A 14745-nucleotide genomic window follows, 5' to 3' on the forward strand; every position below is an offset into this window, starting at 1 on the left:
AACAAGGGCAGTGCTCTTCAGATTACATCTGTGATGAGAAATGGCTCATCCAAAAAGAGGATGCCAGCCCACTTGCCACTCCTGTAACTTAAGTTTGGGTCAATTCTTACTCTCAGTCAAGGTTCTACTAGCTTGAATGAGAGTTGATCACTTCAGAAAAGTCTCAAGTTTAGAAACGTAACTCTTGCATATGTATCCAGGATAAACAGTCTCTTCTGTTCATCTCGTGGAACCATAAAAGAAAAGAAGCCATGAGGGCATACTGATGCAAACAGGTGTGACAGAAATCACGAGCTCCCTCTTCTGTAAATACCTTTGGCTGGCAAAGAGTTTCTTTGCCCTTGTATCTACTAAGGGATGACTTCAGCAAGGTTAATGCAACAGCTGAGAGCAGCAAGACAGTTTTTAATTGTTTTTAATTCAGAAGCCCCTAAACACTATCCAACAACAAGCAAATTCAACTAAACAGAGAGATGGGTGTTTTGTGAACCCCTCTTCCCTAATTAAGTTTTAGATCCCTTGTGAAAAGGATATGTAAGTGATGCCACCTCCAAATCAGCCTCTGGCTGTGTCACTGCTGTAACTGAAAAGGTTTAATTTTTGTTATTCTCAAACCTAGCACTCTGTAACAGCAGAAAATGCTCTTACATTTTTCTCACATGCCCTGCTAATCAACTTGATGAACAGGTCTACCACTCTCTCATGACTCAGCAGCAGTCAAGTTTGTTTTGGTAGCTATGGGCTTCTTTCCTTTCACTATTTCCTCCAAAACTGACATGTCTTTTCAGCTATTTCAAAAAACAAACAAAAAGACCTAAAGAAAACCCTCACAAGCAAACAAATCAACTAAAAAGGCAAGGCCAAAGAGATGCAAAGACAAGACAGGTTTGCTTTACTTGATCTGGCTAACCACAACACAGCAACACAAAAAATCTGGCTTTCTTCAATACTATACTGCACCCAAATGCCACGTGTAGGAGAAGAGAGCCTTGTGACCCCTGCAGACACCTCACTGCAGTCTCCTGTCTGTTTATCACAGACTCATCTCACAGTCAGGCAGTCCAAGCTGATTCTCAGTGAGCCAACGAGAGGTGTCATCAAAGGAACAGGAACCGGGGAAAAGCTGCGGCTCAGCGCCCGTGTCAGTGCGTCTTGGGCTCCACTCATTTCTCATTATGCCAGCACACTTCAGATTGTCAAATTTACTTTCAAAACCCCACGGACTCTCCTAAAATTATTTCTGTAATAGCAACAAGTAGAAGCTGCAGTACTGCGAGATTTGATTCCAATCAGTGTGATGAAAAACTCACTAAAAAAAAGAGAAAACATGAGGAAAACCAAGGAGAAATGGTAGATTTTGGCTATGAATGTTGCTGCTGTTGTTTTTTATTTTAAGTAAAGCTACATTTTTAAACACTGACAGAGCTCAGTAGAATTTAGTAGCTATAACTTACAGTTAATCTTGGTTAGATTCTCCATCATCTGAAGTCTTTAAATCAATATTGGGCGCCCCCTCAGAAGATAAGCTGTAGCTCAGCCAAATTTATTAAGCTGTATAAAAAACTACTAGATTAGGCTCTCTGGTTTGTGTTTATGTAAGATTGCAACCATGACATAATGTCTCTAACCTTAAGTATCCGCTAGGCTATAGAATATCCAAAATTCAAAGGCTGTATGTGGGAGCTATTGACTGTAGTGCAGCAAAGGTGGGCACGTGAAACATTAAAGGACAAAAAAGAAAAAAAAAGCCAAAGCATTAACTCCAACATGGGCAACTTTGGTGAAGTATGGAAAATTACTGCACGCTCTATTATGCTGCAAATACAGTGCTGAAAATAAAATTCACATCTTATAACAAGACAAACAACTACAGAACCTACCTGTCTTACCAGTGCCATGGCAACTGTAAAAGAAAACACAACACACTGACCTGAAATAGCAGCAACTTCTTCCCGTTAAGAATATTGCTTATAAGGGAACGAGCAAGAGCCGGCTGACCACACATCCATAAAAGCTGGGAATGGTTTCTGTTTCCAGAGAGTGTTTCAGTGACTTTACTATTTTTACCAAAATAAAAAGAAACCAAATCAACCAACCAGTGAACAAAAGCCAAGAAGGGGAAAAAAAAAAAAAAGAAAAGGTGGGTTTGTCACTGATTTTACAGTCCCCAAGTACATGAAGCTGACAAGCTGAACATATGCACACTTCAGGGACTTTTGATAATCCAAACCATCTAGTTTCCACTGGCCTCAGAATGTGCTGATAAAAACAAACTCCCTTAACCAGACCGTGATCCCACAGGCTGATCTAACCCTTACACACAAGCATCCCACTCCTTTGTCTCAACAAAGGGACAATGACCTGCTCACACAAGTAGGCTGACAAAGTAAAAAAGGAACAGCTGCATCTGCCCAGCCAGGGATTAAGTGGCATTTCAGCCCTGTCTGTCCACTGAACAGCTTTCACATTACTAAGATTCACCACTTTAGTGTCATTAACTCCACTGAATTTTAAGAAATGCTATACATAATTAAATATAACTGTAATAAAGGTTGTACCAGGTTGATTGGAGACTCCTTCCTAAAGAAAATCTTGCACAGGATGTTTTACAATTGTATCTCATATATTGTCCCTTATCACTGCTGCCAGATTTCAAAAGAGAGAGAGAAGTCCTGAAAATAGCAAACTTCTAAAAATCTGGTAGAAACTCAATGCAGAGAAAGGAGATTATAATCAAGAGTGTGTAGGGAAAAAGCCCCCACACGTGAACTGTGCCACTGTCAGTCTTGTTTGATGCTACGGCACCAAAACAGCTTCTGAGTGGATGTAGCAGACAGTGGCTACTGCCCAGGGTAGCATTCAATAAGGAGAACAGTGTGGAGTTGGATGTATCCAAGCAGAAAAGGACACACATCTAGTCATTATCCTATTTTCAAGCCACAAACAGTGTGGATTTGCTTGTTTAACCATAATATATTTTTCTATTAGCAAATGACTATGTATGTATGTTCACAAGTTCTCCACATCTAAGCAAAAAACCCAAAGCAGAAAATCCTTCCTAGAATCAAGCACAATTTACCATCTCCTACAATAAATATAACTGTAACAGAAATAATCTTACATATTGCACTGGACATTTAAATACTGTATAGCAAGCAAAAAGAAGAGCTAGTACATATACTCACATATACCCCTAATGTCTTTACTGTGACTAGCACACAAGTCTGATTTACAAGTACTTCATAAATTCGTGAAAACTTGCATGGAAACTGTTCTGCAGCTCAGTAACCTGTTGGAACCAACTCAACACAAGTGCTGTGCACACAGTCCTGCCCAGTAACACAGGCCTGTGAGCCACCAAAGGGGAAGGGAAACCGGCAAAACAACAGGCACGTTTTTGCATTTAATAACCAGAAACAGTCTGGACTGCTGTTCTCTACCCTGCTCACTGACTTCTAAGAGCTGCCATTTAAACATCCAGAGTAACTTACTTCTCATGACTACTTAATCCAGTTCTCCAACCTGAAAGTCCTAACAGCTGCTGCTGTTTGAAGCATCCAGAACATTACTTGCACATACTTTGTAAAAATGGCATTTGCTAGTAAAAGCAAAGCTTTTAAAGCTTAGGGCAAATAGCCTTGGGGTTTTCCCCTTCTGAGAGCCTAAAGTTTTATGAGTGAACCTAAAGGACTGCCAGACTTCTGAAGCGACAACACGTTACGAAAAAATTTCCTATGTGTTTTGCAAATTTGAAGTCAGCCACATTTCACAACTGACATCAGGGTTTTTAATATCAGCTCTAATGAAATATAATTCTCCAATGACATAACTGTGAAGTATAGCATTTTCATTTCACTAGCTGGCAGAGGGGTTTTGGCCTTATTATTATTATTATTTCTTATGTAGAGCCAAAAGTGTTCTAGGCCCTGCACAGACATGCCTGAAGACAAAACCTTTTCCTTGTATCTGCTGTAAACACAGAGGCCACAGCGTATTCGGCTTTACAGAAAAGGTCACGCATTTTCACACCACTGCTACAGCCAAGTCATATGGTAGGACACAGCAATAAGACCAAAATGTAAGATACAGTTTGCCTGCATCTTCTCTGCACTTTCACTTTCATTAAATCTCTTTGGGTAGGATTGGATAGTTTCTGGTTTGGGAGAATACCGCTGTTTATTGATAGACATCCTACACTCAGTGAAGAAATTCCAGCCATCATCACAAAAGCCTGAGGGGAGCAGGGTGTAAGCTGAGAATTAAAATGATAATCTTATTTTTGAATCTGGTTCTTCCTGAGGTCACAATTCCTCTGCTGGATGAGAGAGGTGTTTGTTTTAGAACTGATACATGTGCAGCTCGTGACACTTTAACCACACACCAATAAAAATTAAAAAGCTCCCATTTGCAAATGACTGAACTCAGGCTTTAACTGAGGGGAGCTCTGCCTTCCCTAGACCCTGAAAACCCAAGAAACAGAGATGAGAGAAAAAGTTACACTTCTCCCATCAGGGCCCACACCTCCAGATGACTGAGATGAGATCCAAGCATGGAAGGAGCAGTCAGAAAGAGAGACTTGTCTACTCCAAAGGCCACGAGCAGTTGGTAGGAGCATCTCACATGGGCACTTTGTTGTGGGAACAAGCAACAACAACAACAAGGTTGTATTCACCCCTTCACCTACACATCCTGCTCAATGTACATCTCTTCAGGTCTCCAGTGGTGTTACTTGGGAAAGAAACTGCCCCAGTTTGGCTGTTGCCTGCATGTTGTGCTTTGGGACAGAGCAGGGACCCTGGTAGCACCAAGAGCTCGGGGATCCTGACACTCCAGGGACACCTCCACACACAGATCCAGCTCCAGCCTAGGGAGGAATTTGAAAGGGGTATCTCATGGCATAGTTCACAGGAACAAGCCTAGGCCTGACCTGCGAAAGCATCCACAAAAGGGATAAGCCCTGCTGACAGGTACAGAGGGGATGCCTCTACTGTGGCAACATCTCCTAGAGGCTGTCATGAGTGGAAGGTAACAGGACACAGTCTCTTTGCCACAGGACTGATGCAAACTCAGCTTGAAAAAGAATAAGAACCAGCTTTCAGCACACTAAGCTGAAAGGTGGAGAGAAAAGCTTCCAAAACCATAAAGGGCAGATGTCTGGTGAGAGTTAACAAAAAGGTTCATTTGTGGGGTTCATTTGTTGGCTTCTTGTATAAGTCTTGAGATAATCCAACCTTATTGGATTCATAAAACACAAATGCACTAGATCAGCAGCAATTCCCCCTTTAGACTGGACTCTAATCAGGGTATCTTGGTACCCTTGCCTTCTTTTTGCATCTTTCTGAAATTCTGAAACGCATTTTAACGGGGGTTTGCAGACCCTGAACTGCAGCCTGAACATGGGTTGAACTCTCAGTGAACCACTGACAGCTGCACATACTCCTGTTTGAGGCTACAGCAGAAGCTGAAAAGAAATCAAAATCATGTTTGATTTTTCTGCTTTGGGGGGCAGGTGAGAAGAGTCTATACAATGCATTATTGTAGTGGAGCTTGCAGTGGTGGTGGCTGTCTCTTTTGGTGCCACAGCTCATTTCTGTAAAGACAGCTATGCAGGATGAAGTAAGTGTTATCCTTCAGTTTCTCTAGACTGCTAACAAACATTACACTGGTTTCCAACGCTGATGGAACACAGAAGAGAAAACACGGAGCGTGAGTTCCCAAAAACGGGCAAAAACTTTGGTCCTCTCTGGAGGATGCTCTGGGAAAAGGCAGAGGATAAATGGGGTCAGGACAGCCTTTCCCAGCTCCACACAAGCAAGTGTGAATCCACAGTAACAGAGATGTTACCTCTGAGGTGAAGCTTGTGGCAGACAAGAGCACAGCAGGGAAAAACTGCCAGGCATATCTGCTCTCCACAGGAAGAGACCACAGTCAGGACTAACACACCTGCTGGAAGGTTTGCCTTGCAAGGGAGAGAACCCAAACCACGGCAGGATGGCAGGGTTTGTCCCACTGTAAACACTGGCATTTATAACGGAGAACAAAGTGTCACCGCATGCATGCTGCACACACTCACAGTTTGCTTTTCACAATGTCATGCAAGGATGCTTTGTACTAAGATTTCATACAGTAGTAGTTCTTTAATTCAAGTAATTACATTTCCTGCTTGTAGGAAATGGTCTTCTTTGACCACACCAGATAAGCTATTGTCCCATAAATCATATTGCCATAATCAGCTACCAACATTTGTTTTAAGGCACTGTCATTTCTTAAGAGCTCTTACCTCTTTATTAAAGGACAATGAAAGCCTAAAACCAACAGAATACTCTTCCCCAAAGACAACATCCCTTCATCAGGCACTGAAGCAATAAATGGCAAAGGAAGGAGAAAAAAAAATCAAATAGTTACAAAAACTATCTAAAGCCTCTCTCTGTGAACTCAAAATATACTATTTTACACACAGTTCTAGAATGCTATATTAAATCTTTTACATCTTCCACCCACACAAATGAAGCAGTCTCCTCCTACCACTCCACAGCTTCCAGCCTCAAATATCCTGGTGTAAAATGATCAGACAAAATAGGTGACTTATGTTTTTATTGGTTCCTCCAGACTATGACGACATTTCCTAAAACACTGAGCCAGGAAACTATTAATGTCTCTGAAAAAGTGGAAAGGGTCAGGCTATTTCAAAGGATGTGTTTGCTAAGAGGCCTTTGTTATAGATGTATAGGCCACTCAAGATTTGATTAATAATAACAAAAGTATTTTCCATTCCCGTAACATTTCTAGCTCCAAGGTATATTGTGAACATATTTGTTACATTGTGTTACAAATATATTCTTGTATTTCTTGTGTTATGAAAGCATTACCCCTTTCCACCTTTCTGGGAATTAAAATAAGCAGGTTAATAAGCTTGCCTAAGCCTTTGTAAAGCGGTGTATCCATTCCAAGATCAGAATTACCCACATATCTGTATGTGCTCCTAATCTCAGGCTGTTATTGGAGAAATGAAAAAGGTCTCTGCTTATCACCATCATAAAAATGAAAGACCTGGAAGATTTTCTACATTTATCTCAGCTGTGTTGGCCTGCATGTGGCAGCACAAGTCAGGTGAAACACTTGCAGGTGGGGTCAGAGATCCCTTAAAAAAAGCTCTGTGTGTGTTATATACAAACACTAAACCAGACCAACCAGTACTCTGACAGGAGCATAGCCCAGTGTGTGCAGGACAGAGAGATCCCACAGAGACTCCTCAAAACTTTCGAGTTTTCTAGCACATGCTACACGTATACAGCTCTTCTTTTTGGCTGCTTTGTCAGTAGGTCTGGGGGGACACAAAGGACTTGCACAAAAGCCTTGGAAGTAAAGATGCTCTAAAGACATCTCCACTTCTATTGTGGCCAGAACAATTTCACCCACACACCCAGTTCTGACCCTGACTGCACAAGAATACGCAGGAGGGGCAGTTCCTAAGGCATGAGTGCAGGGCAGACAGTGCCATGCGTTTCACACAGGAGAGAGCTCGGGCATCCTAAAGGAAGTACAAGTCACTCTGCTTTTACTGACTAAGGAGCTTCACTCATCTGTCACGACTCAGTCAATGACAGTCGGGTCAGAGGACGAACGCAGCAGGTAAAAATCCCACTATTGCACAGTGCCACCTCCTGGGCAAGCAGGACTGGAGAAGCACCCTCATGAGCCCCTTCTCCCCTGCAGCATCCAAGGTTTCAGTGCTGCCTGCCAAGCTCTGGCAGGGCAGGCATTACCCCTGTTCTCAGAAGGCAGGCCGTGAATTCACAGAGAGAAGAGCAGACTCTTTACAGCTCTCCCCACCAAACGTGAGGGGCAGCAATCCCACTCCCGAGTGAGGCTCTATCTGCATGGGCAAGCACCACACAAACCCACAGGATCAGGTTCACTCTGGGTTGCTGGCTAATCACAAATTAGCAATCAGGGCTTCCTTTCAACATCCAAACAGGAAATGGGAGTGGAGGAAGTTGAAAGCTTAATAATTTCTTGCATGTTAACAAGTTATATGAGCCACTCCAATAAAATAGCTTTGCTAAGTGAACTTAAACCTAGCACACAGTCTGTCCCCAAATGGCAAGCATTTATCTTTAAAACCAAGCTCTGTGTTTTGGAAAGACAACGGATGCAGACATTTAAATCAGCATAATTTAATTTCTAGGAAAAGAGGACATCAAGCAGTGATCTGAAGTTGAGGATCCTGGTTTATTGTAACCACTAATGTTGAGACTATAACTCCCAAACTAAACCCATGGTGGTAATTCTGGCATGTCTCTTGAAATTTAGTGAAAAAACAGGATTAGAAGGGCAATGTTTTAGTTATCACAAACTATTAAATCCATAATGGCCTCTGACAAAGGAGCAAGAAAATCAGGCCTAATGTTAGGTCCACTTGTTTCCACTATCTTTTAGGGGTACTGTACTCTTTGGTTGTGCACCCCTGTAACATTTACCTGGCCACACAAAGTGCCAGGAAAGCTGGGAAATCAAGTCCCTGTAAGACAGTGAGAACCCTAAATTGCCTAAGGAGCACAGGACTTTCAGGCCTCCGTGTCACGCACAGCAAGGAACATCTCTCCATCTTTAGGTTACGAGATCACAGCCCCTGGCAATTGGGAAAAGCCTGGCCCATAATGCACTCCTAATTTGGTACTATCTTTACAGCAGGAGGAGGAAAAACAATTTTGTGCAGCTGTTGAGCAATTCTCAAAAGTTCAAGACAGATGAAAGGCCAGTTTCTTGGTTGCCTGAAGATATTAAGACAGATTAGGGACAAAAGTAAGATGACTTAAATGGGTGGATGTAGACTGATGTTTTGAGGGAACAAAACTACAAGGTAGAATTCCTTGGTTTTTTATGAATGTACCCAACAAAAAAGAAAAATCTCTTGGAAGAACTCCACAGTTTAGAGAGAGATTATTTCAGTGGGCTGCATGAAGAACAGAACAGAAGCAAAGGAATTTGGAAAAGAAACCCTGCTGTCAATACAACCACTAAACAATCTCATTATCTCCCAGGGATGCAAGCAAGAACAGACATACAACATAGATAGTTACCATGGCCTACAATAACCTAGCTACAGTAGGTAAGGAGCTAATACTGTGTGAGTGCATGCTCTGCATTGTGGAGTGTGGAAGTAAGTTTTTTCCCTTCTTTCAGCAGTAGAGACATGGGCACTCCTAGTTGCAGTGCAGCATTTACCATCAAGTGTTGCCTGCCATAAGCACCTCAATGTACTTGTTACACTGAGCACATAGCTGGAAATGCAGACCTTGCTGTGGACTCTTGTATTATTGTTCTCAGCAACACAAAAAGGGGAAAAAGTCTTTTGTACATGAACATCTGAATTTCCATCCTGGATCCTTCAGATTGTTTTCACAGTAGGCATTCCCTGTTTCCCAGGTGACAGGAGGCAGAGCAGATATTTGATCAGCCTGGGTTTTAGACCACCCATTTGCAAAAACTCCCCAGAAGAGTTTTGAAAGCTGAAAAGCAAGGAGTCTGTAAGGCTGCTGGGTTTGGTGTTGGGGGTTTTGTTTTGTAAGACATAATCATTGATAGGTATTACATCTATCACTGGCAACACTGATAACTCCTTCTACAGCACTCAAACTGTGACCTTGCATTTCAGTACTGGTGGTATCAGCTGTGTCCAAGAGTTTATTTCTGTGGAGGCACTAACTAACCGCTTCTTTTTTAGGATGTTTGCATCCAGGGCAGCAATGCCACTTCCTACTACGTGATAAAGATCATGAGGACTCTGCAGGACTGCCACCTGCGCCTTGCCAAAATGACGGCATCTGCCAGAACGTTCAGGTTTCCAGTCTGTGATGCTCCAGCAGGTTAGCTGATCTTCACTTAACTTCTGTAGTACCAAATGCTTTTCTTTAAGCCAGAGACTTCCAATTTTCCTCCCCTCTACTTCCAGTGAGAGAGGTAAGAGTTTCCAGACAATGTTTCTTTGGTAAAGAGTGCCGATGAGCTCGTACCTGTTTAGCAGCTATCACTCTATCAACAATCCACTGTCAAAAGATGGAGGAGGAATGTGCTTGACAATGAGAGACAAATTATGGGCTGTGTCCTCCTTGCCCTACATTTGTGTAACATCCAAGGCTCATATGTGCTGTTCACTTAAGTGTCTAAAGGAAAATGTAGCTGTGACCAGTTTCTCTGGATCAGACACCAGGTAGCTGTTAAATAATATTAAGAATGATTTCACCATGAGATGCTTGTACTGGATCTCACCCAAAACCTTTTTATATTGCATATATTACTGTTTTGCTGCAAATGTGGTCTCAAAGCAAAGGAAGAACTTTGATGAATATATGCATGAGATCATCCAGACAAGGAGACTGCATGTTTACAGAGGTGTGGAAACACTTGACAAAATAGATTATCTTTTTCAGTTTGTATTCCAAAATAAAGGTTTTCTTGGATGATGAACTCAGGAGTTCCCTGAGTTTTGTTCATGAAGGGCAACCTAATGAGAGAGAGACATCAGGCTAGGGGTTACATGACCATTAAAAAAAAAAATTCAGCAGGACAGTGCAGAAAAGCCACAATTTGAAAATTTTCCTGAGGCTCACACACTTAGCAGCTTTCCAGGTTAGTCTCTGGGAACCCCTGACTCAGATGTTGCATACTTGTGAGGAATATAATTGATCCTTTGTGCGGTCTTTTCCTCCTCAAAGACATATATCCGAAGGTTTACTTCTTTTTGTGATGACTACTGGGCTCTGTGTTACACAAACAGAAGAATGACAAGGCAAGAGCAGACATGCTAAGCTTCCAATTTATATGGTAGCTGTAAATGCTTGTATAAGCTCAAACCAAGTGGTAGTCTTACTGAGGAGGCCTCCAGCTCTAGAAGCAGCTCATATATTTAGGTGGTGATGGAAGGGAAGGGGCTCTTAGTGCTTAAATCTTAAGTAGACTTTCAAAGTTTATTTTCATAGTCTAAAGGCTTGGGAAGGTAATGATAATTTGTGGTATTCTCTAGAGTACCACTGTCATTGTGGTCTTGTTGAGCTATTTGCATGATTTGGTTCCTCTGTACCACAAAGATACAAAAAATAAGAAATATTTCTGCCTTGCATCATCTCTGCAAGTGAGAGATTGCCTACAGAGGGAAGAGGAACAGCTGTGGAGATGGCTGCTACAAAGGATATCAGCCCCCATTTGCACCCCTTCAGGTGCAAGTGACAACTGTAAACTGTACCTAAGATTTGAGCACACAACTGGGCCAGTTAATAATTTACTCATGGAAAAAGATAAAGAAGATTTTTGGTTTGCAGGTGCTCTCCTGCACATAAAATTTCTGTGCACACTTTCAAAGGCCTCTCATTCCCAATTGCACACAGATTAACAAAATAAGAGATGTTAGCAAATTCTCCAGTTTGCAGGGATGGCTGAAGCTTACTAAAGTTCTGGCAAATAAATGGAGTACATCTATCTTACTCCTTTGGTACAAGCAGGTGTAATGGAGAATTCCCTTCTGCCAAAAGAAACTACCTGAGGAACAAACTAGGAGTCTTTCTCAGCAAACTTTCTGACTATTAATTCAGATGTTATGAGGGGAAAAGCCACCAGTGAAATGGAGAAGCAAACAGATGAAAATCTCTGGAATGTCCTCTCTGCTCAGAGCTCAGGAAATCTCAGTTCTGCAGGGAGATGTGGCGTGAGCCCCGCGCTCCCCCAAGACACAAGGGACTCCTCGAGGGTGTGAGAGCTGCAGCCCCAACCAAAAAATTTCTTTTGTCTCTATTAGTCTGGCAGACCTGACAATGAACTTCTCAACTTCTGGGCAGGGAAAGCACGTGTTGGGTCACGCACTCTTGCCGTGCTGGATCACGGGGTGCTGCCTGTGGTTGGAGGAGTGCGTGACAACAAGAAAGGTGTTCTGGCATGGCTGAGGCACTCCTGTCAAAAGGGCTGCTGTCAGTAGCAGGCACCACTGACAGGCAGAGATCTGGCTTGACTAAGTAAACTCCATTCTGCTCCTCATCCCACAAGACAGGTGTGGCTGGTTGAGAGATCCAGGCTCACGCTTCCCCAAGGCCCTGGCCTGCCTCCTTACCGGAGGGAGGAAACCCGGCTGCCTCTGGTGCAAACTGGGCATGGTCCAGGGTAAGCCGTGGGGTAACGTGAGGTCAAAGCCTGGTGTGATGCTCACTGCATGAATGTGAACTGTGCCAGGAATGGTCAGTGAGTCACACAGCTCTCAGGAAAGTGCCTGGTCCACGCGAATTAGAGACCCAAGAAACACCACTTGCATTTAGCTGAAGCTCAGACATCGAGGACACATGGCAAAGGCACCCAGCTGCTGTGGAGACAAAGGGTATGCCAGGAGCAGGTCTGCTAGGAGACAGCCAGCCAAGGAGGCTGCAGCTGACCTGTGGGCTGCTTAAGAAATACAGCCTCACTGGCTTCCGTGTTTTATCGCATTCTGATCATGGGTTAAGCGAGGCACTCAGCCTATTGTTCTTGCCACACGATAAGTAACTAGCTACATGTAAACAAAGCAATTAAGCTCCATAAGGAACTGTTTGGACTTCAAAGCTGAACTAAACATTGCGTTTTGTTTTGGGAATCCAAATGTGGTAAATTACTGACAGTTGACTATGACCATGGGATTGTTCCCTGCACAGAAAAGGCTCCTGGAACATGCAGCACACACTGGAAAATCACCTTTCCTCCTCTTTACCCTGACATTAACCATCTAAAGACCCTGCTGCACTCACTGCTAGCTGCCTTTTGCTGAGTATCACCTTAGCATAACTAATTTATGATAATATATGATAATTCTTATCACAATTTATGATACGAATAGAGAGAGAAGCTTCTTAGGCTGGCACAGCTTGCTCTAAACCCCTGTTCTTCAGCTGTAAAACCACCAGGCTCCATCAGCACCCCTCCAGGAAAACCTCTCAGTTGTTAACTCCTTAATGTATTTGGCAGTCAGACAATTCAGTAGGGAGCAGCACAGCACAGAAATACATACCAACTCATTATTTTCTCATTAGCTGTACTCCTGTTGCACCTAAAACCCCTAATCAATATCAGACTGTCAACTTGCTAAACAGAATATGCGCAGAGGAAGAAAGAATCCCATCCCAAATGTTGTGAGGACCAGAAGACTTGACACTTTAAACCCAACACACACATTCAACTCAAGAATCCCCAACTCTCTCACTGCTAATACGTGTATGTGTTCAGCTTTGTAAGCTGAATTTACATAGCCATAGAATGTAGTAATCTAGTGTAGATGAGGTAAGAAAAGAACCACCAAAACAAAACCAGAAAGGAAACATTACTAAATCCATCCAGGGCTATTAAAAGCAAAAGTAAAAATGCATTCTGTCATAGCACCCATTATAATGTTCACTTTTATACTTTAAATGTGCAGTTTGTTCCTTTGCAAAGATTTAACAGCTGTCCCCAGTTACACACCTGCACTGCAGCTCTCTGCTGTGTCTGTCACTGCGGGACAGAAGCACCTGAGCTGAAGCAGGCACACGGCTGAGGGAGGAAAACCAGGAGCTGGCTGGAAGAGGACATAGTGGGGTGTGAGCTGAGCCCCGTGTCAGAGAGGTCCCACCCCACCAAGAGGAAGGACACAGCCTGGAAGGTGGTGGCAGCTTTCTGTTCCCAAAGTTCCCACTGGAAATCTGGGAGTTAAAACCACAGTCATGGTGGATCTCCTTATATCCATTAGTCACACCCTCCCAACAAACTCTGCTATGTGGTATATCTGCTTATGATGCCTTAGAAACATCCCAGCCTCCTGATGAAGTTACTAGATAAATTGTGAGTTTTGAAACACAGATAGACAAAGGTTAAGAAAACAAACTGCCTTACTATTTACTGCAGCGCTGCAGCACGCACGTCTCCATCTCTGATGAAGGGTGAAAAACACCATTTTTTGTGCAACAGAATGGCAAGGGCAGCTGCTGGGAGGCTGAAATGGCCTCTTGTGGTGGTGTTACCCAACTGACATACAGCTGTGGGAGACGGGGACATAGGCTGTGCAGGGGCTCTTTACAGTGCATTCACAGAAAAAGCAAAACTTACACACAAAAGATACCAAAATACTCTAATCTGGTTCATTTTATAAATTCTGGGTGCCAAAATGGGAGGCAGGACCAGGATGAAAAAGATAAAAGTAGCCTTAAATTTCTTCCTGAGATTCACCCACCCTCATCAATATTACTGGCCATCAGATTTTTACAAGTTACCTTCTCTGTTCCTTGCAAATACTTACAGTGCATCTTCAAAGCTGCCCATGTACAATGGAGGAGCTCTGAGCATCCTGTGTAGGAGGCAACAATGCCAGGAACACACAGAAAAACATTCAATTGTTTCTAAATCAAAAGCCCACATCAGGTGCTGCTTTTCTGTCCCCCAGGTTTCTGCTTTTTTGACTACTGAAGGGAATCCTTCATTCAGCAGAGACAAAAAGGCCTAAAGCTGCTTCTTGGGATATATCTTAGGGTGGGATAAATTCGGAAGGGATGCAGGCCTAGGGTAGAGCTTCTTTGGAGGCACATAGGGACCTGGAGAGTTTGGGACTCATCCTATGGGAAGACAAAGTTAACCCAGAAGAGACAAAAAGCTGTGAAGGGCTGGACTCCAAAGCCAGGGGTGAGGGGGGCTAGACCTGGGACAGACTGTAGGACAGTAGTTGGTTCTTAGTCTCAGTGAAACTGGTCTAGGGAAAGG

The 14745-nt window shown here is 43.0% G+C and overlaps 2 protein-coding genes across 8 annotated transcripts in view; one reads left to right on the top strand and one right to left on the bottom strand.

Moving 5' to 3' along the window:
* The window catches only part of LOC134561973 (uncharacterized protein C3orf26 homolog), a 219868-nt gene that overhangs the window by 61202 nt on the left and 143921 nt on the right, over nt 1-14745 (bottom strand). Inside the window, exon 1 of one of the 7 annotated variants that reach the window (XM_063419375.1) lies at nt 13885-14020. The exons of the other annotated variants lie outside the window; for them this stretch is intronic. Within the exon in view, the coding sequence (XP_063275445.1) occupies nt 13885-13945 (61 nt within the window). The 5' untranslated portion in view covers nt 13946-14020. Of the gene's footprint in view, nt 1-13884; nt 14021-14745 lie in introns of those variants that run through there. 7 annotated transcript variants of the gene reach the window in all.
* The window catches only part of LOC134561975 (filamin A-interacting protein 1-like), a 118374-nt gene that overhangs the window by 31016 nt on the left and 72613 nt on the right, over nt 1-14745 (top strand). Inside the window, exon 2 of the mRNA XM_063419378.1 lies at nt 9728-9869. The gene's annotated coding sequence lies outside the window, so the exon portion shown is untranslated. The remainder of the gene's footprint in view (nt 1-9727; nt 9870-14745) is intronic.

The sequence above is a fragment of the Prinia subflava genome, chromosome 25 (genome assembly GCF_021018805.1).
Source record: "Prinia subflava isolate CZ2003 ecotype Zambia chromosome 25, Cam_Psub_1.2, whole genome shotgun sequence".
Classification (NCBI taxonomy): Eukaryota; Metazoa; Chordata; class Aves; order Passeriformes; family Cisticolidae; genus Prinia; species Prinia subflava.